This window comes from Falco cherrug, chromosome 3 (assembly GCF_023634085.1).
Source record: "Falco cherrug isolate bFalChe1 chromosome 3, bFalChe1.pri, whole genome shotgun sequence".
Taxonomy (NCBI): domain Eukaryota; kingdom Metazoa; phylum Chordata; class Aves; order Falconiformes; family Falconidae; genus Falco; species Falco cherrug.
In genome coordinates, this window is record NC_073699.1 from 48,981,665 (window position 1) to 49,006,940 (window position 25,276).

The 25,276-nt window shown below is 40.8% G+C and overlaps 2 protein-coding genes across 4 annotated transcripts in view; one reads left to right on the forward strand and one right to left on the reverse strand.

Annotated features, from left to right (window-relative positions):
• Positions 1–9,975, reverse strand: part of RGS20 (regulator of G protein signaling 20) — a 45,354-nt gene extending 35,379 nt beyond the window's left edge. For both annotated transcript variants that reach the window (XM_005443232.4, XM_055704364.1), the window contains exon 1: positions 4,941–9,975. In XM_005443232.4, the coding sequence (XP_005443289.2) occupies positions 4,941–5,057 (117 nt within the window). In that variant the 5' untranslated portion in view covers positions 5,058–9,975. The remainder of the gene's footprint in view (positions 1–4,940) is intronic.
• A 3,484-nt stretch (positions 9,976–13,459) lies between these two features.
• ATP6V1H (ATPase H+ transporting V1 subunit H) overlaps positions 13,460–25,276 on the forward strand; it is a 50,502-nt gene continuing 38,685 nt past the window's right edge. The window contains exons 1-4 of one of the 2 annotated variants that reach the window (XM_055704362.1): positions 13,460–13,624; positions 14,980–15,106; positions 22,891–22,993; positions 24,430–24,519. In XM_055704362.1, the coding sequence (XP_055560337.1) occupies positions 15,003–15,106; positions 22,891–22,993; positions 24,430–24,519 (297 nt within the window). In that variant the 5' untranslated portion in view covers positions 13,460–13,624; positions 14,980–15,002. Of the gene's footprint in view, positions 13,625–14,330; positions 14,476–14,979; positions 15,107–22,890; positions 22,994–24,429; positions 24,520–25,276 lie in introns of those variants that run through there. The other variant, XM_055704363.1, reaches the window with a different exon arrangement.

Sequence of the window (25,276 nt, forward strand, 5' to 3'; positions counted from 1 at the left end):
CAGGGCTAGCCCTTTAACTAGTACAACCACTTCAGGGACAAGAAAAACTGTTGTTATAAAGGATACATGCCAAGAAAATAGAATTAACCAGCACAGAAGACCACACAGAGATAATGTTCTCCAGCTTGTCCTGAAAATAATTTTGCTTAAAGTAAAATCATATGCAGCTGGTTTTAAAGCTATTACCTTAGTCTTTAACTACTCAGGAAAATACCCACCCTTTTTCCTAACCAGAAGTATAATGTATTATCAAAGAAGTTGTCAGCAAGATGGTTATAATTTGGTGGTCCTAAATATCCTGTAATACTCCTACTTCTCTCCCAGAACTCTTCCCCTCTTTGAATCAGTGCTCCTGAATAAAACAGAGCATCAAACACGCGACAAGTTTTACATCTGCTGTATAAGAATAACTATTTGGGCAAAGACAAAGAATGTTAGTTGCCAAGCGATTCAATCCACAGCCATACAGTTTGCATCCCCCGCCCATCTCAAACATAAGAATTAGATAAAATGTGACTATTAAGCCATGTTTCAGCCTATTTATCTAATTAAAACACCTGTTCAAAAGAACAGAAAGAATGTGTTCTTGGTATAAGTTACTGCTTGGTTTGTTCCTATGACACAATCACAAGCTTTAAGACCATACAAAAGCTACTGTGACTAAGTATGAAAAAGAGACTTCAAATAAACACCCCTGACATGAAAATGTACTTGGCAGAGATTATGTTGACTGAAGAGGGTGAGTATATTGATCAACAGCAGGACTTTTCCTACTGTTACAAAAGATAAAGACAATATCCAACTTGAGAGGGATTGTTAATAGTAATAATTAGTGACTGGTAACACTCATCACCGGATGACACTAGGGTACTTGGCAAAGCAGTGCAATCATTCAACTGGCACAGCATCCTTTGCAAATAACATCTTTTATCATTTTTGACCTTTCTGGAGTTGTTTGTGAATGGAACTCTATTTCAGCAAACAAATCATGATTCATAGCTGTTGCCAAATGATTTAGATGAGCTATGCACGGTCACAAGCAGCTTCCACATTACATGCAGTGCACGGAATAATGTTTGACATCTGCAAACCCAAAGGATTTCTGCAGAGCTAAGATTAGCTAGATGAGGGAAAACAGATACCATGCTTCCCCTGGGCTGCTACTCCCGACAGTATGCTTGTGGCCATTTTGGTTTCTGCCTAGTTTCCCAGACAAAACTCAGAAGGGTAGGACTTGGCAAGCAGAAAGGCAATGCTGTAACTGGGGTATCATTAGGCATCAGACTATAGGCTGATTTTTAAGGATGTGCAATACTTGTTCTCTGCCTCTCCTTGACAGACACCTTCTCACTCAACACTATGCTTTTCTTCACCTCTCTGCTCCATGCCTCAGGGAAGAAAGGAAAGAAAGATCTTACCTGTAAGGCAAACCTCAACAGGAGCTGGAAAGGATTCTGCTTACCAGCAAGAATAGGGTTGCTCTCTCAGGTAAAGTAAGCAAGAAGCCCAGGGAATCCCACAGCACTTGAGCAAGGCAAACAGGACAGAAATCGCCAAGCAAGGTCCAGATCATAAGGCAGCATTGCAGCAAGGAAGTCAGCCCCTCAGCCAAGGGCTAAAATCAGGTTCCATAATCAAGCCTACACTGACAAGGGACAGCCAAGTTCAAGGCAGGAAGCCAGCCCAGGGTGGGGGTTAAGGTCTCAGCCAGGTAGCTCCAGCACCAAATGGGGATAGCTATCACTCAGCCAGAGACCAGAGCTCCAGCACAGCTCAACCAAATAGAGAACAGCCCTTTGGGGCCAAGCTTAAATAGAGCTGCTGGGTTCATGAGCGAGTGTGGTGGCCCCAGGTGAGGCTGCTCAGGCTCATTAGCACTTATTACTGCCCTCAGAGTTCTGACACTGCTGTCCTGTTGGCACTTGTCCAGTCACCTGTTGTCTGTAGATGTATTATTCATGTAAACCCAACCAAATCTGTGTATGCTTAGAAACTGTAATTATGTTATAGAAGTGAAATAGGTCTTATCCAGATGTAACCTGGACATGAATTAAAATGTAGAATCTCTGTGGAGAACATTCTCATCCTTTTCTGAGGAAGTGATGGCTTTGGCCAAATTTTGTCATTAGGGAAAAACTGTGATGTATTTGCAACCTCTCACTATCTCCCTGTGCAGTGTAATGTTGCTGGGATGTTTATTTTGTTAACTTGCAAAAAACTCATTGGGAGCATACAAGAATGTGTCTGTTGGCTCTGGGTTAAGTAAGTCCTTGCATCTTTGTGTTGAGACTGGTAAAACCCACTTTATTCACTTCTGGGTTTTAACACTTTTATAAATCAAGACGCAAAAATGTCAGAGGGAAAGGCTTTCTAAGTAATGCAAATGGAGATTAGAAATAAACAAGTCACTAGTAAATTTAAATATCATGAAGGTAATTTAAAAGGCCTTTAAACCTCGCCTACCACTTTTCAAAAATATTTATCTTCTAATTCAGTTTCTCTTTGAAATGCATGTTCAAGAATAAATAAACCTAATTCAAGTGTTCTGTTGAAAGATTTGTGTTTTTTTTTTTTTTTTTTTTTCTTAAGTAAACCCAATTTATTTAGTATTTCAACTTTTTTACTCTTTGGCATGTTGAATTAGGTGCCAACTTGCTCTCAGAAGCAGCCACTGCTCACATTTGGAAGCATCAAATTCAAAACCTCACCTAAAGTGGAAAGGAACATGGAAATTAATGAGGTCTGGGGAATCAGTCTGATCAAAGACCCTGTCAGTCACACAGATTATGGGTCTAAGAAAATAGTTTGTCTATAGTGACCACTGTCACATATAGAAAAAATTTACCAGAAAGAATCTGAACTTTCTTCAGGCTTTAATGCCACCAGAAAAAAAAAAAAAATGTGATCTTGTCTGTTCTGGGAGTGTAAGTGATGAACTGCTCTTCAACCTTACAAACTTCAAGTTGATTTCCTAAATACTAGGAAATCATGTAAACCCTCTGTGCCTTGGTTCCCTATCAGTATACAAGAAAGGTATTTGCTTCCTATATGAAGTAAAGCTTGCAATTTATTTTAGTTACCCAGACTTAGAGCTGTACACATTTCCAGACAGTAATTTTTCTAACTTTCAATCACTGACACAGTCCTTGTAGACTCATTAACTACTAGTACTGTTGCTTACTTTACATATGTGAAAGGATTATTTGCTGATACAGTTTATGAAGTCCTGGAGACATGCTTCCCCAGAGCCTCATGCAAGAGCTTCCACATGACAGCAATTTCACCTTAGCTGGGCTCATAAAGTGGTCACAGAGCATCTCCTGGGCTGTCCCTGCTACTGGAGATGACAGCCACACCGGCAGAGCTGCAGCATTTAGAAACGTAAGCACAGAACAAAGTAAATGGACAGATAGTCAGTGGGAGAAGGGAAGCTGGCAGTGCTGGTGTTTAAGGAACTTTGGACAGTAAGTGGCTCTGAACCTTGCAGTGTCATTTAGGTTCCTCTGTAGATAAATCCCTTTGCAGAGCACAGAAATAATAAGTTGTCCTCTGTGAGATGCCTGACTCAGTGCTGTGCACCATGTTCTCAGAGACTTGGCAACAAACTACAATTTCAGGTAAGAGCCATAAAAGCAATCACCAAGCTGAAAGGAACTATTCACTGGGGATGAATGAGAGGATGGCTGAATGAGAAATGACTGGGGAGAGTTGTGAAGAACTCAGTATATGGGTTTCAGAAGCTATGACTATGAAGAGTGAAATTCAGGAGCCATTGTGCCTGTGACAAAACCTTCTCTGCCTTCAATAGGGCCAAGAAGTCCCCAGGCTAGTGTGCTAAATGGACAAATAATGAGACAGAATGACATGAAATTCTGAAAGGTTTGTACTTGGTTCATTACCAGAAACAGTTTCCTGATAGTGGCAAAGCAGGCTGAGTATCTCCTCTCAGCAAAAGCAGTGAAAGTCATTCAGGATTTCTGATTAGTATAGTTTCGTAATTCAAATGAAATGGCCTGCTGGCAATGGACACGCATTGGCTAAGGAGATGGGATGGAGAAGCCAATTCTTGCTTTAACTGGAATGTCTGTAGTGCAGATGTGGAATGGGGAATGGCTTCTTCCCATCTTGTCTTTCATCAAATCTGCCAACAACCTTGACTGGCTGCCTCAGTCCTTCTCCACTCTGGTGCTAAGTTAGTCTAAAAAAGCCCCCAGATGTTGTGCTTCCAAGGTGTGTGACTTTGCTATTATGTTCTCTTCCCTACCACTTCTGCATTAAAGTTTTAACAAGTTACGGTTTCTTGCACCTGTCTCTCTTGCTCTGTTGAGATGCACTGTAAATAACATTGGTTCACCCCGCAGGCAGCTTTCAGGCTTTTGACAGAATCTAATGGGTACATGACTGTTGTTTTTAATTAAGGAAAATGGTTCGGCTCCACAAGTTGACTAAAGGGGATATACTGCAACACCCTAATAGATTTTAATATTATGCTGTGTTTGATTTCTTTGGGATATCTTATTTTGTTAACTACTAACAAAGATCATCTGAGGTAGGTAGCATCAGTAAAAAATGCAGACCTCTTCAGTTTCTCAGCACCATGAAGCAACATGCTTTCCCTCACCCTCTTAACCACAGATTAGCTCCACAAAGTATGAATCATTTTCATGAGTTAGATGGATGTGTTTAATACGTTTGAAAGCAGACACTTAACAGGAAGGTGGATCACCACCTCCTTTGTCACTGTGGTTGCAACACATCGAGGAACAGAGGGCAGAGGATGAGGGTCAGGAACAAAGAAAAACTACATGAATACTGATGTCTTGGTGACGAATAGTCTATGGCTATTATCTATTACATTAACATTTTCTTTCTGCTGCTTTCCCAATACACCCTTTCCTCCCTCCTTCAGGACATTTGGATAACCCTGGATTTTGTCTTACCTTGAAAATCCACTGTGCTGCTTTAACATCATCTTCATTTTGGAGAGTCTCCTTTGCTTGACAGTTGTCTGCATGGTAGCTGTGAGTCCTGAAGTAGAGCAAAACTTGCCTCCACATCAAGAAATAAAGGGGCTGAACCCAATTTTACAATGACCTTTCTCGGAAAAGCACCACTTTTATTTAATGATGAAACAAAACCAAATCCCAGACAGTGGGCTGAATGACAACAACATAGAGGTGGCTCTTCTTTAAAGCGATGGGCAAATGCCAGGGTCTCTTGCAGCTTGCCAGTCCTTCCTGAAGCCTCCACAGTTCTGGAGACAAACAGGATTATCGTCCCTCAGATATCTGCAGCGCCTCATTCCCTCAGCATCGTGCCAGCTTAGAGATTAACGATTTCATAGGTTCTAGTAAGCTGAAAAGGAAGAAGACAGGCACATAGCGGGTGGATACATGTAAGAAAACAGGCTGTAACAATCATTAAACACATTTTATCACTCAGAGTGAATGTACTTCATTTACAACTTGAAGGAAGAAGTAACTTAGCATGTAGTTGTACTCTGCAGGCAGCACCAAATGGAGATGTCTGTTTTAGGTCAGTGGCACCTGTCAATCACATTTTTTCTCACCGACTGAACAGATGGTTTACTGGTAATCCTTCCAGCCCCAATGAAAACACCACATGAGCAGAGCCATGTCTGAGGATAGAGACAAACTAAATATAAAGACTAAGACTCCAGGTAGATTATTAATAGATTATTTCTCTTAGCTTTATATAGGGTTGCAAGGCTTTTGCTTTCTGTTCATATTCCCTCACTATTTCTTTTTTGTGCTTTTCAAAATACAGATGGGACAAACACAGAAAATTTAGGAGGAATATTAAATTATTGTGGAATTTTCATTCAAATAATTATGTAAGCATTGTTTAAAGTTTATAGTTAGCAATGCTGTTGTAATGACAGCTAAGCAAATAATAGTGTTCCTTGTGTGGGAAAGCATTTGGGAGCCTTTTAAAACATCTTATCTCGGAGACAGCAGGAAGTCAAACTCATACATATGTTAGTATGCATTGAAAAGAATCAACATGTTAATTTATCATAATTTCAAAATGCTTCCAGTTTTAATAATTTTACATTTTAAGTTAGTAATTTTTAAGAGTTAGTTGAAAGTACAGAAGTTACTATAAATAGGGAGCCAAGAGAACTTCCATTTTAAAAGTGTCTGTGATAGAAATATAAGTGGGAAAACTGATAGAAATATTCTATCTGTTTTAAAAGTTCACTACATCTTTTTCCAGGCTGAAATATGTCTAACCGTTGTTTTCTGCCAAAAGTCAAAAGTTTTGACAATTCAACACTGTAGCTATAAGGCAGCATCTCTTGTGAGAAGTGCCTTGGTCACACCTCTGTCTCTTTTCAGAGAAATCCAGTAAGTGCTGAGGAGAAAAATGAAGAACAATAGGAGAACATTTTGTTCTAGCATTTGGCTTGACAAGCTGAATTGCACTACAAGTCATAGTATAGTAAGAAAGCTTTTGCATGAGCTCTGGTAATAAGTCTGAGTTCAGCAGAGTTACTGCTGAGGTTTAGGTAACCACCTTCTTTTCTGTCTTCTAGCCAGGCTTACTGTCAGCAGCAGTGGGTAGCTCAGCATTTCCTTTTTCCTCCAAGAAGCTACTGCTCTGACCTAGCCTCTGCTTGTAAGAAAAGGTGATGTCAGAGGATCTATTTGTTTTCTTTATTTTAACCCGGAGGTGGGTTTTATTTCACTTGGTACTTGCAGCGATTTCCCAGAAAAGAGTGCTCCTTCTACACATTCAGGTGCAGACGCCCTTGTCCAGACAAGAGCTGTTAGCACAAATTAGCTGAGACTGATGGTGAGAGGAGAGATGCTGTACTGCAAAGGGGAGCTGGAGGCTCTGAGACCCTCCACCTTTCAATACAGAAGGGCATGTTCATGAGACAGAGACACTTGTCCCTACTCACTAAAATAATGTACTCTGCTGTTTTAACCCAGCTGCATTTATTTCCCAAGGCTATAAATAGTTTTGTACTGGCCTTTCTGTTCCTGTTTCTACACAGTACTTCACTTCCAATTTTCAGGCAATATATCATTGTTCCATTCTACCAGGGAAAAAAAAAATGAAGATGTATTTATTACAGTAAAATGTTAGTTTATTTTTCTTTCAAAACCACTGCTCCTATTGAGGATAAGATATGTGTGGTTCCCTAACTGAGCATGCAAAACTTAATTTCAAAGAGGTGGTGGAGCAATCAGAAGATTGCCTGGTATGACTGTTGCAAAATTGTTGTGTATTAGCTTTACCAGATCCTTTCGGCCAGGATCTGATTAATTTAAAATAAAAACGATCAAACTTCTATGACCCAGAAGACAGACAAATCTATATTGGTTGCAGGAAGCAGGATTTACTGGTTTAAAAAAAAACCTCACAGAATAATGTTCTTCTACCATGACACAGACACTAAAATGAAGATGAAATAAGAGGATAAAACAAAGACAGATGAAGCAGTCAAAATCCTGTTCACAGTGGGCCAATCTGGCTATAATTACTCAGGAAAAATATCCAGTGAAGCACTCCATATCTTCTCACATTAAGAAGTCATTTCCGTTTCCATGAAAGGAAGCCTCTTCTCTGACAACCCTCCACCCTTGGACAAGAGAGAAAAGAATCTGGAGTCCCCCATTCCACTGTCCCACAGGTCCTCCCTGATGCCTGTGAGGCAAACGTGAAATCTGCTGGGAGAGATGGTTTAAATGGGAAACCCATGAGACGAAAATAAAGAGAAGCCAGAATGGTAAAATAAGTCAAGTCCATTCAAAAGTTACAAATGTCACAGCATTTTCTCTCCAGGATAGGAGGTTAGTTGTGTATCAGTGGGTCATTAGAAATCATTGGGATTTGCTCCAGTATGTGAGTACTTTTTATACATCCTTGCAGTATCAAATCCTGTTAGGTTTTTTCCTTCAGATAATTCAGGCACCTAAAGACATATCTAGATGTACAATGAGATTTTTCAAAAGACATTGTGCTCTCCTATCCCATAACACTAAAAAGCCCAAAGGAGCATCTCAGATATGAAGTTTTAAAGCAAAAATTCGTCAAAAGGACAAAGAAATTCAGTGCCTGCCTTTCTCTTATCTGTACTTGAAACATATATTTAAAATTGCAAATAAATAAATAAACATATAAGATACAAAATATTAGAGTATTTAAATAATTAGCTTTATTTATTTTATTCTGAAATTTAGAGATAACACACACAATTTCCACCAGTGGAAAAGAAGAGCAAATCATATCTTCTGGGAGACAGCTAGCAGTCTTCCTTTTCAGGCCTTAAGATGTGTGTATGCGATAAAGTGCTGGAAGATACAAAGATGGACATATTCTGATATATTTCTTCTCACCTTGCAGTAGAGACAGATTATTGTAGATTCATTTCTTTTTTGCACTATTGGTTTCTTCCATACTGTGGAGCAGTGCTTTGGGGTAAGGAGTATTTTAGATTTACAACAACATGTTCTTTGATTTTCCCCATTCATGTGACCTTGACCTAGTTTCTTCATATTTATCTGCCTCAATTTATATAGAAAATGAAGACCCTCCTACTTTACATTAGTATTACATGGACTTAGCCAATGATGCTCAAAAAGGCTTCAAGTTTCACACATTACAAAACCAGCTAGATTCCCTCTAATGTTTGCCTCTTACAACCCACAAGCAGACCTGAATTGTAGTAATTTCTTCTTCTTTGCTGTTGCCTCTCTCCTGCTATAGAATCCCCTTTGCCAAAAAATAGCAGGTTTAATTTAGTGTCTGTTGACCGAGTGCACCTGGTGCTTAATTCTGTGACAGAAGAAATATATCCTACACTTGCAATGCACCCATAGGGGCTTCACACCGAAAGAAGTAATTCTAAAGCCCATGCCTATGGCTGGCATCCATCCCTTGGCATGCAGTGTACATGCTGCTGTGATTTGCAGAATATGTGAGAGGCAACGATACATTGTTCTTATTACAAGAAGGAAAGGAGAACAGACAGAAATATTCTCACGATCCAAATCTCTGTAGTCTTACTGTAAGGATAACTCAACTGCGTTCATTTTTCTAGTATTAAACTATTGAACATTTTCATTCTTTATGACCCAGGCAATTGGTGACTTTCATTCCTGCATGCTGATATGCTTTTCATTTTTCTGTTTCACACACCAATAAAGTCATCTAAACACAGCAACTTCAAGTGAAGCTGGGCTGCCAGGAGTTAATAGACAAGCTAGTGCTTAAGACAATGTGAGACAACGAGAATTGTTTTTCAGCACCTGAATCCTAAAGGATCAAAAAATAGGAGCATATAAAAAAATAGGAGCATAGCACTTTTCCAATTATAATCTTTAACAAGATCCAGTTCAGAGAATCAACCAGCATGAATAAGGCACCATAAGGTGCTCTCTGAAGCTGATGACACAGAATGGGTTTGTACTGGTTGCTGAGGACTGCTTCTTGCTGTCATAGTGATGACAGGCACACGAGACAGGTTCCTGTAATGCCTGTATAATGTTTTTCTCTCTCAAAGCCTGCCCTTGCAATGCAATGCAGTTCATTAACACAGAGAGTGCCTCATGGGACTCACGTTGAGTGAAAATTTCCAGATGTGCCCAAGTATTTGACAGACAGGGGTAAGAGTGCATGTAAATCTGTAGCATACCCACCATCCTCTGGTAAAGTGGTTCACAGTTAACAATGTGCTTGTCAAAGGAGTGGCACTATCATCGGCAAAGTTTTGAATACACTGTTTACCTCCTTTCTCAAACATATCTGAGTGTGCTGAACAGCACAGGCTCCAGCCAGATGTTTTCTGCACTCTGTTGAAGACCCTTCTGCACTGTGAAAGTTGATAATTTCTTCCTACTCTCTGTCATATATATCTCATTCAAGAGTTATGAATCAATGCATAGACGTTTCTTTTTAGTCCAGAAGAGGGATAATTTTTTTTGGTTTTTGTTTTTTTAAGAGCACCTGCAGATGCATCTCACTGAATGCCTCTTGGAAATAAATCCAAGTGGATGGAGTCTACCTGTACCAACCTTGTCCACACACACAAAGAACTCCTGCAGAGGTGGGAGACATGACTGTCCCTTACAGATCTGTACTGACCTTTTGTTAATGTTTTGCATTTATTTCCTTACATGGCATAGAAGAATATGTAAAGTAAGTATATTATTATATACGTATATTCAGGAACAATGTATTGTTTGCATTCTCTAATACGGTACATTGTGTTCACTAATTTGATTCCTCTGCTAGAGACTCTGTTAACTGGCCTGGCATAGATATCATGTTTACTGTTTTCTAGTTCCTCAACTGCTCCTGGAACTTCTGTTAAAAAAATAATTACTCTTACAATTATTTCTCCTCTCTTTATCTTTCTCTTCTTGCTAATTCAGTAGATTCATACTTTCAGCCATTATGCCTCACTCCAAGGTTACAGAAAAGTTACAGGAAAATACTTTTTATGGTAGCCTCTCAACCACCTGTGAAACGAGTAGCAAAGCCAGAGTCTGCCATTTATGATGAAGTCAACATACAAAATCACAGCTTTCCAAAGTTCTTTTCTATAGAAAAATGACTGTTGCCATAGTATCAAAATTTCAACTGCAAAGAGCAATCTGTCTTCTTTTAGCTGGACTGAATGGATGGTGCTAGACTCTTGCAGGTCATGCAATTAGGCAAAAAAATAGTCTGCTACAGAAAAAACAGACCACTGATGACCTAAAGCATGCTCCAAATAAGAGATCACTTTGGGCACCAAACTGAAACCAGGAAACTGTTTTTCTCTGCTTACTATAAAGTACTGAAACAATACTGGAAGCAGGGACTAGAAGTGAGAGAACCACGATCCTGTGTATGCTTGCACATGAGTACAGGTAATTGGGTTAAGCCAGAAGTGTGCTAAAGGGGTGGGAGAAAATACACTCTGCAAAGTAAGATTTGTTGTGGATTATTTCCTTGAAATAGGTGATCCCTAGCAGAAGAAATGCCTTTGCAAGCCTAAGCAAGTATTTGGGACATTACCTTGCTAGACACAGGGGCACATGATGGGGAACAACACTATTTGTGTCTTAAAACTGGCAGCTGGAACTGCACATTCAGAGGTGCTGATCCACTTTCCATGGGTTTACTTAAACTCTGAGAACAACTATTGGACTGAGCTCGGAAGGGTGGAGGTGGAAGAATACCGTGCCTAGCTTAGGTAAGAGAAGGCACTGAATTATCGGTGTTTTCAGTGCTGGGACAGTTTGGGGTTTGAGCAGAACTATCATTGCGGACAACCGAGGAAGTTTCACTGAAGGAAAGCCTGATGTGCCTCCAGCTTCAGGTAAGGGCTGAACGGTAGTTTGTAGGATCACTGTGCAGACCTTTGATGCCTTCATTCTGCAAATCCTGTTTAAAAAGCTTCAATGCTTGTTCAGATTATTTTGTAAACCCTTTGTGCTTTGGTTTCTTTATAAAATGGATAAAGTTGTATATATCATTATTGGTTATGTGGTTTGCAATGACTATGGAAGAGGTGAATATGTGTATTGCAGGTGCCTGATGCTAGACTCCAAACAAGACCAGCGGGCGAGACATGCCATAAAAAGGCAGAGCAGAAGCAGGAAATGCAGAATGCCACAGGACAGAAGTTACATTCTTAAAAGAGGAACTGGTTAAAATAAGGCTGAATCAGATTCAAATAAACTTTCAAAGTAGCAGACTTTTATTCAAGATTGTGTGGAGTTGTAGAAATGTTCATCAATGTGTGTAAGCAAGCAACATGCAAGAACACAAATGTGCTAGATTAAATCCCAAAGTCCCATGTACTGGGTAATCCACAGAATCACATTAATGCATGTGTTTATTACAGACTAGAAGGCACCGAGCATGCACACAGCTTTGAGAGCTTTCTTCTGCTAAAGCATGAAGAAATGCAAATACTGTTACTTGGACTGTGCCTGGGATTTGAGCTCAGTGGTTACGTTATCAAGAAATCAACAGTTTTATTGTGGTATGAAGAAAAATCCATTTTAAAGGAAAAATTCTTATGGAGGAAATGTAATTAGTGGCATGGTAATGAAAGCCATCCTTGAGTTAAAAGAACACTAGCAGAGGTACTGGCAAGGTGTAATTTAAAGAACAATGTATCCTCTGAATGGAGAATACAGAGACTCTACAAAAATGAAAGTTAACTGTAGACAGGTTGTATGATATTATGACACAGCTCTGCATTGCCTGTCTTGTCCTGCTCACACACAGACCTCTCAGATCTATTTCTCTTTCCTCTGCCTTTCCTCCTTTTATGTTAGCAGAATTACCATTCAGGATCATTTCTGACTAGGAGTGGTATGTCTATACACTTCATCACAGTATGACTGGAAAACTTCACTCAGCAACTGAAGACAGTTTTTTTTCCCCTCAGAAACATGGAAAATTAAGCTTGTGGTTTCTGAAACACTTGGGCTTTTAGTCTGAAAAGTTTCCTCCTCCTTTTGCTTAGCGAGGCATAGCTCAAGATATACAGGCCATTTTATTCAAGGACGTTGTTGTGCAGGGTGCACGTCCTGCCCAGGTACGACTGGGGAGGAACGGAACAGGGTGCTGCTGGCACATGGCCCCTGCAGCTCAGGGCGCGAGGGAGAGCTGTGACACAGTGGGCTGCGAGACTGACACCGTGGGCTGTGAGACCCCCTGCGAGACCCCGACACGGTGGGCTGTGAGACCCCCTGCGAGACCCCGACACGGTGGGCTGTGAGACCCCCTGTGAGAGACCAACATGGTGGGCTGAGACCCCTGCAAGACCGCAACACGGTGGGCTGTGAGACCCCCCGCCACACAAGGGACACAGGCAGTCAGGCCCCCCTCCCAGAAGCAGGGGCCCAGGACCCCCTGCCCCCTTTCCAGCTGTAGGAAAGCGCAAACTCGCCCCACTGCAGCAGGAGGCAGAAGGCAAGAAAATGCTGGTTACCGGGGAACAGCAGCAGAGCCCCGGGAGGCATTCCAGCGGCAGAGGCCGTGCGCGCCATCTCCCCGGCCTTCCCACTCCCGGCCCCGGGGCTCTCCCGAGCCCGGCGCCCCTCACCCCGACGGGAACCGAGGGGGCCGTCCCGGGGGGCCAGGAGGTGCTCGACCCGAGGGGCAGCACCGAGGGGAACCTCAACCCTTCCCAAACACTAAGCCCTTTCTTGGCAGCAAATAACACGGGCGGGCACCTACACGCCGTGTCCTGCCATCGGTCTCCTCGGCACGGGCTTACACCCCCCCACGAAATGACCCGCAAGTATCTGTGTGTCGGGGTGCGGATGTTTCCTACACCCGCGCACACAACCCAACCCGCACGGATGGCTAACGCCGCCCCGCCGTCCCCGCCCGGGGGGCACGGTGCGCCAGCCCCGCCCGCCGCGCGGCGCGTGGAGCGGGGCGGCGCGCGCTCGGGGTGAGCTGTCCCTCGGAGGCCGCCGTCGCCGTCAGGTGAGCGGCGTCACGTGACGGCGCTGGCTGCGGGGCCGCGGCGGCGGGTGGCGGAGCGCAGCGGCGAGGGGCCTCCGGGTGCGCGGCCTCCCCGGGACTGCCGAGAGGCGGCTGCCGCCTTCTCCCTTGCTCGGCCCTCGCTCGCCCACGTACCCTTGGGGTGAGTGAGAGCTGTCCCGGGCGCTGCCCGCCGCGGGGACAGGCGGGGGTGGGGGTGGGTGCCGCTGCACGGCCTCTCACGGGGGCTCCTGTGGGCTCGGGGGCGGCGCGAAGGGCTCCCCCCATCCCCCCGGGCGTTTGGGCTCCCCTGGACCCCTCAGGAGCCCGCGCAGGGAGCGGCAGGACGAGGCCCGGCGCCTTCCTGCCCTCAGGCCTGCGCGTCACTCGGGTTCTTCGACTTCCCCGTGCCGCTCCTGCCGCCGGCCCTGCTCTCCTCTGCCGCTCCGGGAGTCTTGAAGTGGTTCTGGCTGGGCCACGCAGGAGCTGGGAAACGTTCAGTGGTCGTTGAAGGACACCGAATGGTGCCGTCTTTGTGGGTGTCTGTTCACGGAAGTAGTTTCAAAGGGAAGACAGTTCTGCTGCTTCATTTGGTCAGGGTAGTTCCTTTTTTTGCTTTTGTTAGAATCGTGTTTTCATTAAGTCATACGGATCAGGTTTGCTTGTTAGGGATGGTGCAGAATATGCCAGTTTGCTCTTGCTTCTGTAAAGGGAGCCAGAAAAGTCCAGAAGTAAGCTACATGGAGAGGCTTGATGCAGTTTAGGTTGTAAGGAATTCCTGCTCCAGCTGGGTCTCAAGCCTCTGCAAACACACTTCTTGTTATGGCATCAAAGGCGGGTGGAGATTAAACCATAAAGGAAAGAAAAGGAAGTGGTGAAGGTCACTGTCTGCAGTAATGTAATATGTCCTGATGAAGAACTTCTGTGTAGTTATTTTTCAGTTTGCTTTCTGTACAGCGGTGATATGAATTTTCTTGTTAGCATATGTGACATGGGTTTTAATTTATATAACTGGTGAGTTTTTTTGGTGAAGTTGTAGTTCATGTGTTTCTAATGTCTAAATACTCTTAAACAAATACCTGAACTAAATCAATTCAAATGTGTGGGGTTAGGGAGGATATGCACTGAATTTTAGCCGTGATTTGGAAGGAAGATACATTGTGTTATCTGTAGGAGTGCTTGAGCATTGGAGAAGAGTTGTCTATTCAAACGACTTCATTTGATTATTTAAGAATTTACAAGACTGGGAATTATTTAGTAATGGTATATATCTTTTATTTTAGCAATCTTGTGATTGGCTACAGTTTAATTTGTAGGTATGGCTTATTTTTGTTTGCTTCAAGGAAGGCACGTTTTAGATGCTGTATAAAAGTTTGATTTCTTAGTAAGTACTAGGTACAGTTTTAAGGAATGGTACACTGAAAGCAGATTTTCCTTTTTATTTCTTTAAAATACTGGACATGTACTCTTTTCTTTAGTACTTTAATAAGAGGTCTCACATCTGACTTGCATTCCTAGGTACAATTTAATTATCAATTAAGATGGATATCCGAGGTGCTGTAGATGCTGCTGTCCCAACAAACATCATTGCTGCCAAAGCTGCTGAAGTTCGGGCAAACAAAGTAAACTGGCAGTCTTATCTCCAGTAAGTAAAAACTTTCCATGACTTTTTTTTTTTTTCTTTCTTCCTTCCCTCTTAAGTGTTAGACTTTTTGAGATTTTGGGTTACGTTGGAACATTAGGTTACAGTGAGGAACATTCTTTCTTGGCCTCATGGAAGCAGCTGGAAGAAGTCTGTATTAAATGGAAGTGGTTGGGGAAAATTTTCTTGTGACTTCTTACCAGAAGGGGAACTCTGCTTTTGTGAACTGAAATGCTGTAATAGCAAATAATATAAGTTTGCACAAATGTGTGGTAAAACTGTCCATTTTTGTTCCTCATCATTCAAATGCCATTCTCAATTTTACCCTTATTAGATGAATATGGAAGTAAGAAAAGTTTACAGTATGAGTTGTCTTATATGTAGGTATGTTACCTATATTGCTGAAGTGCCTTTTGTGTGAATACAAATTATACTAGTGAAACTGGACTGGTAGTCCAGGAAAATACGGTGTACCTTAAGAAAGAGTAGTGCTGTTGAGCAATTGAAGCAAGTAAATTGGGGAGTAGGCTGAAACCAATACTTCAGTCTGGGGAGAGTTGTGCTGCCATTTCAGGTAAGCTCAGAGTTTACTTTGGAACATACATAATGGCATTGGGAGTAGCAAGAGAAGTACTGTCCAAAGAGGCTACAGGAACAAGCTGAGGAAAATAGATCTGTGTGTGAGGTAGGGAACAGGAATTAAAAACAGACTTTTACGAGTCCTCTGTACTCTGAAGTGAATGCAAGATTCATGCAGCCCAGCATTCCTCATGACAGGTACCTATGAAGAATATTGACAAAGTGTAAATTACTGTTATCTTTTGAGGGCTCACTTAGGAATAGCAAACTACTTAAGCGTTCATTGCTTTGTAACTGAAGTGGCAGAAATTTTGATGATTCTAGGGGTACAAACCATATGATGGTACTTCGTGGTTATCAACATTATACTACTTCGCAAAAAATAGTTGCTTTTTTTTAGATTGCTGTGGCACATAAATATATGCTATATGTTAAAATAACATTGCAGAAGTGTACGCATGCCAGCTGAAAAGTGCTAACCCCGTAGAAGCTTATTGATTACTACATGCTTTGCCCTGTGCTATGTAACTCAGTCTTGCTTATTCTATTTTTTGTATTGTGGTTTTTTTTTTCTCTTTGTGATTGGGTTTCTGCATGATCAGTCTAGATTTAAGGAACTGATCTGATGAGGAAGTTTCATTTTTTTCTAGGCTATTTTTCAGTTGGTTTAGTTCCTTGTTCAGTTTACAATGTGACATTACAGTGGCTTTGCAAGTGGAAGGGAAAGGTTGGTGTCGTAACTTCACAGTGGCAGCTACCAAGCACTTTTCAAACGGTCTAAGCAGCTTTTGCTGTTACTGTGGGCACTGTTATCTATCTGATAGGAAGTGTGTCCTGAGGAAGCCTGAACCGTTGTTCCTGTGCTGTCCTAGTGGCATGTGAACAGCTAGTTAGCAGTTATTTGGGATGAAAGTGGGAGTACAGTTGTTCACTGTCAATGTGAGTGCACATGACGTAGTCTTTTTCACTGCTGCTCTGTGTCAGACTGTAGGGTTGGTGAGGTTAATTTGTTGTTTTTGTTGATGCAGGGGATAGTTCTGTTTGGCAAGGAGTTGTATTTTGAATATGTATGTAGTATTAATTGCTTCACTATGCTTTATGTGGTCTACCACATACAATTTTCATTCGCTCTTGGGGTTCTGTCTCTCTGGTGCTGAGTAAGGATGGGGGAGTTTTGTTTATTTGTCAGCAAACTCCTGTGTAACCTCTTTTGACCAGGAGGCAGGATTGATGTTCTTTTTCAGATTCTAGATGTAGAATTTGTTTTTGTTTTGTTCTGGATTCTAGGAAAGAAGAACATACTAGTTATTTCTTATCTTTGATGCATTAGCCAGGTTTTGGAGGCTACTGTAGTGCATCTGGCTAGTGTTTGTGGTCCTTCGTGAGACTGTTCAATGCTTGATGTCCTCTGTGTGTCCTGTTTATTATTGCTCTGAAAGAAATGTAATTTTTGTGCCTCATATTTACTGATAGCAGCCTGGGTGTCTGGCTGAGGTAGCTTCACAGGTGAACTTAAGTGGTGCCAGAGGGATTGTGGAGTGTCATGAAGATAACTGTAGTTCCTTGGCTGGGGAGTTGCCTTATCATTAGTTATTGGAAAACATCAGCAGAAATTTTGGTGCTTCTGAAGAGGAAATAAAATTATACTTGGTTTTGGACATGTCCTGTTTGGATGTGATGGTGTCTGAGGCTGGTGCTTTAAGGGATTTGTTGGAAAGTCAGTGCAGCTATATTGGCTCGTGTTTGGAACAAAGCACGTTAATAAATGAGTGGAAACTGCTTCTGGTGTACCTGTTAGAGGCAGGTCAGAGTGGGTTGTTCTGGTTTGTAGAGTAGAAGGAAGATGAAGTGCTGGTGATTTTGAAGGGCACTTTTTTGCTTTCTTTTGAGCTCCTGTTCTGGCAATCTGTGTTTACAGTGGTAAGCTTGCATATAAATATATGGAAGCATACTTCAAGTCTTTAGACATTTTTACATTAGAGGAAAGATTTTTGTGTTAATTTAGGGAAAACAAACGTATCAACTCAGGCATGACATAATTTGTGTTCCTTAAATACTTCCTATAGTTTATGTAGTTGGAATCAAATTACTTGACAAGAAATTGTGATGAAGTGTGTGTGGTTTTTTTGTGGTGTGGGTTTTGTGTTGTGGTTTTTTTCTTTTTTTTTTTTTAATCTGGCTGTGACAGTTATGTGTATAAAGATGCTTCAAAGTCTGCATCAGTCATGACTGAATTGGAGTCTGGGTCACACAGGAAGGCGTTCTGAAGGTCTTTTCTGCTCTCTGTTCTTCAGTGCAAAAGTGAAAAAGCTTACTAATAGTTGATCAGATTCTAGTAGCCTGACTTCTCTTACAGAGTCAGTTCAAGCTAAAGATTAATTGGCATATTGTTTAATCCATCTCTGAAGGTTTTAACTGTAAACTAAATGTCAAACTATGCTAACGCACAACTGCTGACTTGTGATGTTTTCCGTGTATGCTGTTGGAACAGAAGTAAAATATTTAGGTGTGACAACTGTATATATTAATCATTTGCTGCTGTGTTCACTGCTTGCTTCAAAATTAGGCTGTGGAAAAATTTGTGGGGTTTTTATGTTAAAATTACTTTTTTGTTTGTTTTGAATTCCAGCTAGAGTGTGTCTGAGGGAGAAGAAAGTAGCAAAACTTGCAACAGTGGAAGGTGATGTGTAGGTTTACTTACCTTCTGGAAGCTAAATGTAGTTGAGGCCATTAGCTCTGTACAGACTTTACTGCCCTTGAATCTTGAGACTTGTGGTGGTTTAGAGGTGTTGATGCCCTCTGCTAGTTAAATACATGATGGGTCTGTGGGTGTGGGTCGCTGTTCTGTGCTGTGTAGTTTCTTTCAGCTTTTGCCTCAGGGTGTGAGAATGCCTTTGGAAGGTGTGTTAGCTTGCTTGAAGCAAATTTGGTTTTGCTTTCTAAGAATAATAAATGAGTTCTGTGGAAAAGTGAACTTGTTTCAGAGTTTAACTTGCATCTTAACTGCACTGTAGGTTTTCTAGGTATACAACATTTGACAATACTTTATATTTAACCAGGTGGGTACCTGATGGCTAGCTTGTACTTAGTTTCCCATGTGTCGCCAAGTACTTTATATATATGTCTGTGATTCCGATAATTTTTTTTTTCCGCTTGGGAGTGGGGGAACCTTCTAAAGCAAGCTAAATATTTTTGTCTTTAAGAGCCAATCTTGTCTTAGAAGAGATAGAAGTTTCCTAACTTGTAGTATGCATATTTTGTTTTCTTAATTTTTTTTTTTTTAAATTTGGTCCAGTCTTGTAGAGTACATTTAGCCTGTTTTACTGTTTTAATTTTGTAGTGTTAAAACTGTTGAGCAGTTGGATAAAATTAATGTCGTTTAGGTACATGCAAAGTACTGTTGATACCTGGATAAAAGAAATCATGCCTTGACATGATGACTTCATATGAGCTTTTTATTTGCTTCAGATATAGTCAATTAAATATGTAAAAGCACCAACAAAGAAACCCCAAAATTAAAAACCAAACGAAACACCCTTAACCCTCCAGAACAGTTTTTGTTAAATAGTTCAAACAAAAAAAGGAACAGGAGCTTCTGGAGGAAATGCATAATAAAAAGGAGGAACCACAAGTTTCTGAATCATCTTTAGAGGTTTTAAAAATGATGGTCTTACAAATTCATGCTTTCTAAGTCTTGCATAGCTTCAGTTTACTCTCCTGTAGGTAGTGCTCTCAAAGGTAGGCCTTAGTATTTGAAGCACAGGCCTTTAAAATGTGGTTACAGGACTCCTGGTCTAAACCTGATACACCCAGATAGCTGAAGCTCAAAGTGACTTTTATCTGTTGACGAAAGACTGTATAGAGAAATTCTGGAAAATAAGAAATTAGATGGCTGTTAGGAAGAAGGATGGAGGGAAGTTTTGGTTACTTGCGTTGTTTGCTTAAAGGTACTGGGAGATTCCTGTCTCTTTGAAGAGTGGATGAGGAGAACACGGTAATAGCATCATGGTAGCTGGTGACAGCTGCCTGATGCTGCTCTGCATTTTTTCTCCCCACCCGCCCCCCGGTTGTTAAGGTTTACTACATAATAAGTTACTTCAATTTTAAAATGAGGTGAATAGAAATGGGTGCATTTGAAATTACTAAAACTATTAATTAGTTGTATGAGATCCCTGGTAAAATATTAACAACTTGCTTACAAAACTGTTCAATCCCTCGTACTGTTTTGTATGGGTTCGAAAGTGTCTTTTTGAATGGCACTTACAAAGCAGTAAAGAATAAACTTTAACATCCTTTCCTCTCAAGACAACAAAGACAACATCAGTCCCCACGCTTTTTTTTTTTCCTTCCCCCTGCCAGTCTAATGTAGGATGAAAGCAAAAGCTTGAAAGCTTTTTTCTTTGGCAGTTGGCAGACTTCTTTGAATAGCCTGTCTTTTAAAGAAGCATCTCTTTTCTTGGGCTGAGGCTTTTTCAGGCGTTAAAGCTGAAAGTTAAGGGTTTACCTCATGTTGTCTTTGAAGTGCTTCCTGAAAGGCAATATTCTTATAAATGAGCAGCTCATCTAGCTACTTTTTTATCAATATCATCCAGGAGTCTCTGGCTTGGCCAGCACTGAATGAAACATGAGAGGCTTCTAGTTATGGGTCGTTAAGTCCAGTATTTGTGGTGGATGAATTGTCCTCATATTTCAATAACTACTCAAATCCATCTTTAATAGGGAAGAAAGAACACAAGTCAGTCTAAAACGTGTGTGGTAGCAGCATGGTCATCATTGGCTGATTACTTTTCCATGTATAATTTGTTAAGTTTTAGTAGAAACTAGTCAAGGACTACCACTGGCTCTATGTATCTTCCACCCAGTAAGAATTAATTGCCTTTTGTCAGTGCATATAACGATATTTCTCATATAGAGCTAGAATACAGGAATAATGCAGTACTGGACTATTTACTTTCTTTGCTTGAAAAGTAGATAGGTAAAAAGATGACTCTGTGATGAGGCTGTCCTTAAGATATAACTGTTTAAGTAAGAAGAAAGAGTAGGCCTTATTTGTGTTTCAAGAATCCAGGTGAGCCAACTAAAAAAAAAACTACCATCAATCAAACAAACATTTCCTGTTAACTTTACAAGGATTTTAATGGAACCTCTAGTCATGGAACATCTAGAAACTGACCTGAAACATGGAAACGGATTACAAGAACCCATGCTACATAGCTTTGCGAAGTGGAAGAGGCATTTGACTTGGTGGAAATGTAAGAGGACATGAGTCATGGAAATAACTGAAACAGAGCAGTGTCTAATACTTTAATCCCTTAGTGGCTTTTGTATTGATGATGTGCACAATTTTCTTCTTTCTTGAAGCACTCCTGGTATTAACTAGTAAAGCTGGTCACCTATTAAAGTCTTGGATATTTTCCGGACTACTTGATTTAAAATTAGTTTTTATACTTGACTGTACCATTTTGATAAGTTTGTTATTTGTTGTGATGGTAAGTTTTGTGTTATAACAAAGACCCAACAATACTCTGCCAGGTCTTAGCTGAGTCAGCAGCTTTCTGAAATAGCATTGATGGGGTAGTAATCCCTTGAATATTAAGTTAAAGAGAAGATAAAGTAGAGATCTGTCAGCTTATAGGTATCCATAGCAGTTTACTGTATCAAGCCCCTGTGCGATGTGTTTGGATGAGCCTGCATTCGTATCAGTTTTTAAACTATTAGGAAAAGCTGAAATGTCATGATTGGTGAAAGGTAAAAATACATTAGGAACCAGGTTCTCTGTACTACTTAAAATTCTCTTCAGTGCTTATGTCAAACTTAAAAAAATCATTTTGTTTTTCAGCACTTAATTTAGGTTGGATTTGACTGTTATTCATGTTATATATTATAATTTTGGCATGCTAGTTGTTTGTATTCTGGTTCTTATAACTATTTCCACTGACCGTTGCATTCAGCCTCTGGAAGTTTAAGAATTATTTAGGGAATGTTTTTGAGCAGAGGCAATGCATAGGGAAGGCTTTAGAGAGATTATTCTGTCATTAATTTTAGATCCATTGTACATGAGACTTTTTGTAGAAGGGAGTTCTTTACGTATATACTGTGGGATAGAGGACTGGTAAAGCAATACTGTTGATATCTCAAGTTGAAGAAAATAAGGTTGGTTTGGTGGGTTGACCTTGGCTGGCCACTAGCTGCCCACCAGGCCTCTCTATTACTCTCACTCCATGAAAAGAATAGGGGGAAAAACCGTGACAAAATGCTTGTGGGTCAAGATAAAGACAGGGAGATCACTTGCCAATTACCACCAAAGGCAAAACAAACTTTACTTGGAGAAATTAATTTATTGCGGATTAAACAGAGTAGGGTAATGAGAAATAGGAACAAATCTAAAAAACACCTTCTCCCCACCCCTACCTTCTTCACAGGCTTAACTTCACTCCTGACTTCTCTACCTCCTTGCTCCGAGTGGTGTAGGAGAATGGGGGTAGCGATCAGTTCATAATGCTTTGTCTTTGCTGCTCCTTCTTTCTCACATTCTTCCTCTGCTCCATCCTAGGGTCCCATCTATGGGATATGGTACTTCACAAACTGCTCCAGCATGGGTCCTTTCCATGGGGTACAGTCCTTCAGGAATGGACTTCTCCAGTGTAGGTCCCCCGTGGGGTCACAGGTCCTGCAAGAAAACTTCCTCCAGCATGGGCTTCTGCCTACAGGGCCACAGCTCCCGCCAGGAGCCTGCTCTAATGTGGGTTTTCCATGGGCTGCAGCTTCTTTTAGGGCATATCTACCTGCTCCAGCATGGGGTCCTCCTTGGGCTGCTGAGGAACAACGAGTTTCACTATGGGCTGCAGAGGAATCTCTGCTCCAGCACATGAGTCACCTCCTCCCCCTCCTTCACTGACCTTGGTGTCTGCAGAGTTGTTGCTCTCACATATTCTTGCTCCTCTCTTGGCCACTGTTGTGCTGCTGTTGCTGCTCCTTAAATATGTTATCACAGAGGTGCTACCACCGTTGCTGAGTGGTTCAACATTGGCCAGTGGTTGGTGTCTTCTGGAGCTGTCTGGCATGACTCTGTCATGGGGGATGCTTCTAGTGTCTTCTCATAGAAGCTGCCCCTGCAGCCCCCTGCTACCAATACCTTGCGACATAAACCCAATACAGTTTGAAATTTACTATTCATGTTACTTATGGCTTTATATTTTGCTTTTCAGAGGGCAAATGATTTCAGGTGAAGACTGTGAATTTATTCAAAGATTTGAACAGAAAAGAAATCCAGAAGAAAAACAGGAGTTGTTGCAAACAGAAGGCAATCAAGTAACTTTCCTTTCTTTCAATAATTTATCTTTTGGGGAGGAGAATGGAAGGAAACTTTTGTACCAACTCTGTTTTATTGTTGGCTGTATACAGTTAAGATGTTATGAAAGTAGTATAAAACCTGCTATTACGATTATGGGTTTTTTTCTACATTAGTTGGATATTTTTTTAAAAAAACTATTTAATTGTTAAATGTCATCTGATTTTGACTGTGTTGCTCGAGTCTTTCCTCATCCCAGTTATCCCAGTTTACTTAATCACGCATGCTTGTCCTTGAGCTGCTTTTTTTTTTTAAGCTTTTTTCCTTTTACTGGTTAGAGATACTACTGTGAGTTTTCAGCTTAGCTAGCTGAGCATTTCTAATGTAGTTCCAGTAATAGTCCACTGACTGCTAAGGTGTAATCAGTTAAACACAGGTGTCTAGTGTCATTTTAGGCACGGTAAGATATGAGGCATTGGACAGAGCTGATAGGTGACCCATGTCAATTGGGTTATAAAGTCCAGGCAGGGAGCCTAAATACACTTCAATGGTATTTGAAGCAGTAGAATCTCACCTTCAAAGCCAGAGGTTCTAGCAGACAGTGTCAGGCATCAGGAGGTTTTGGGGAGGCAAGGGGAAGGTGAAGAGTAGGAGATGCAGTGAAGACACAGATCTTCCTAGCCCTTTTTTTCTACTTTAGTTTTAGGCTGTTCTGTGAGTGTTGGTTTTTTTTTTTTTTTCCTCTTCCCCAAATTGTGTTGTGTGACTGCTAGGTAATAGACCATAATTTGCATAGTGACAAAAGTGTATATGGTGTGCATTATATGCCACTATATAATTATGGTGTAGCAGTTCAGAGTTCCATTTTTCTTTCATTTTTAGTTGAATGCGGTGAAGGCGAAGGAGGAAGTATAGAGTAGTGTTGTGACTGTTCAAGCCTATTATATCTGTTGCTGAAATTGTAGAGTAGAATTGTTCAGGAAGCAGAAAACAGCTTGGATATGCACAAAGATTTGTCTGCAAGGTATAGGAAGTGAACAGGTAAAAGTGTGACCTGTCTTCCCTCCCTCCCATTCAAGTTGCTGAAACTTTTTTATACTATGCCTGAGTTTGTTGCTTGTCAATTTACTTGGTGGTTCTCCTTACTACCATAAAAAGAACACTGGAGATTTTTCTAATCAGTCTTTCAACAAAGCACCATCCTGGCTTTCACTGGTGAGTGCTTGTTCTATGGCTTTCAAATGAAATAGCGATTTGTAAAGTGTAATGATCAATGTGACAGAAAATTTTCTTTGTAATATAATGTCAAGTGTATTCATCTCATTGCAAATGAATAAGATGTTGGGATGCTCAATGCTTATGTAAGACAACTGAATTAATGAGGTCCTGTTTCATATTATCAAAAAGGAATGAAGACAATTGGTAATATTAATTTTAACATCTCTTATTTTTCTAGTGTGCTAAAACGTTTATAAACTTGATGACTCACATCTCCAAGGAACAGACGGTTCAGTACATTCTGACAATGGTTGATGATATGCTACAAGTACGTCAATAACCTGTCTTATTTTTAAGTCTTTAAATGCATGTTTGAATGTTTCCTTAGCCTAATTCAGGTCTTTTCAGGTGTTTGTCATACTGTATTAAAAATATTATTTAAATTTTCAGATCTTGTCTTCAGAGATTAGATGTTAGTCCTGCTGTTGTATGGGTAACTTAGTCTTATTTATATATGCTCATATTCTGGAAAGAAAACACACCTGTGAGCTTGTCTGTCAGCTCTCAACCATGTTTCATGCAAAACTTGGATGTTACGGGATAATTTGTGACCTCAGCCCTTCCCTGTAATGTAGATAGGATACGACTTCTAACTTGAAGTTGTTGAAGCTTTTTCTATGAAGATATTTGGCCACCCTCAGCAAGAAGGTGTAGTTCCTGCAGCTTCAGGTTTCCAATATATGTTAGACTATTTAGGACAACATGTTCTGAAATTCTGTGTAATTTAATTATAAACCAGGATATTCTGATTCAATGAAATATAGTTCTTTGTAGTTATGGGATACAGTGACTTTTAAGAGTAGGCGATTAAATTTGGTGTCAGGACTGCAGTGCCAACTGGGACAAGTCAGTTGGATAATCCCGCTTTTGCATTTCTTTGCTCTCTAGTAGACTAAGAGAAAGTGTGATGTATTAGTGTTGATGTAACAAGACGGGTTGAATTGTGCAAGGTTTTCTCCTGGTATTCATGTAGCATATCTGGCTGTTTGACAGTTTCTCTTCTGCTATTTTATGTTGTATTTAAT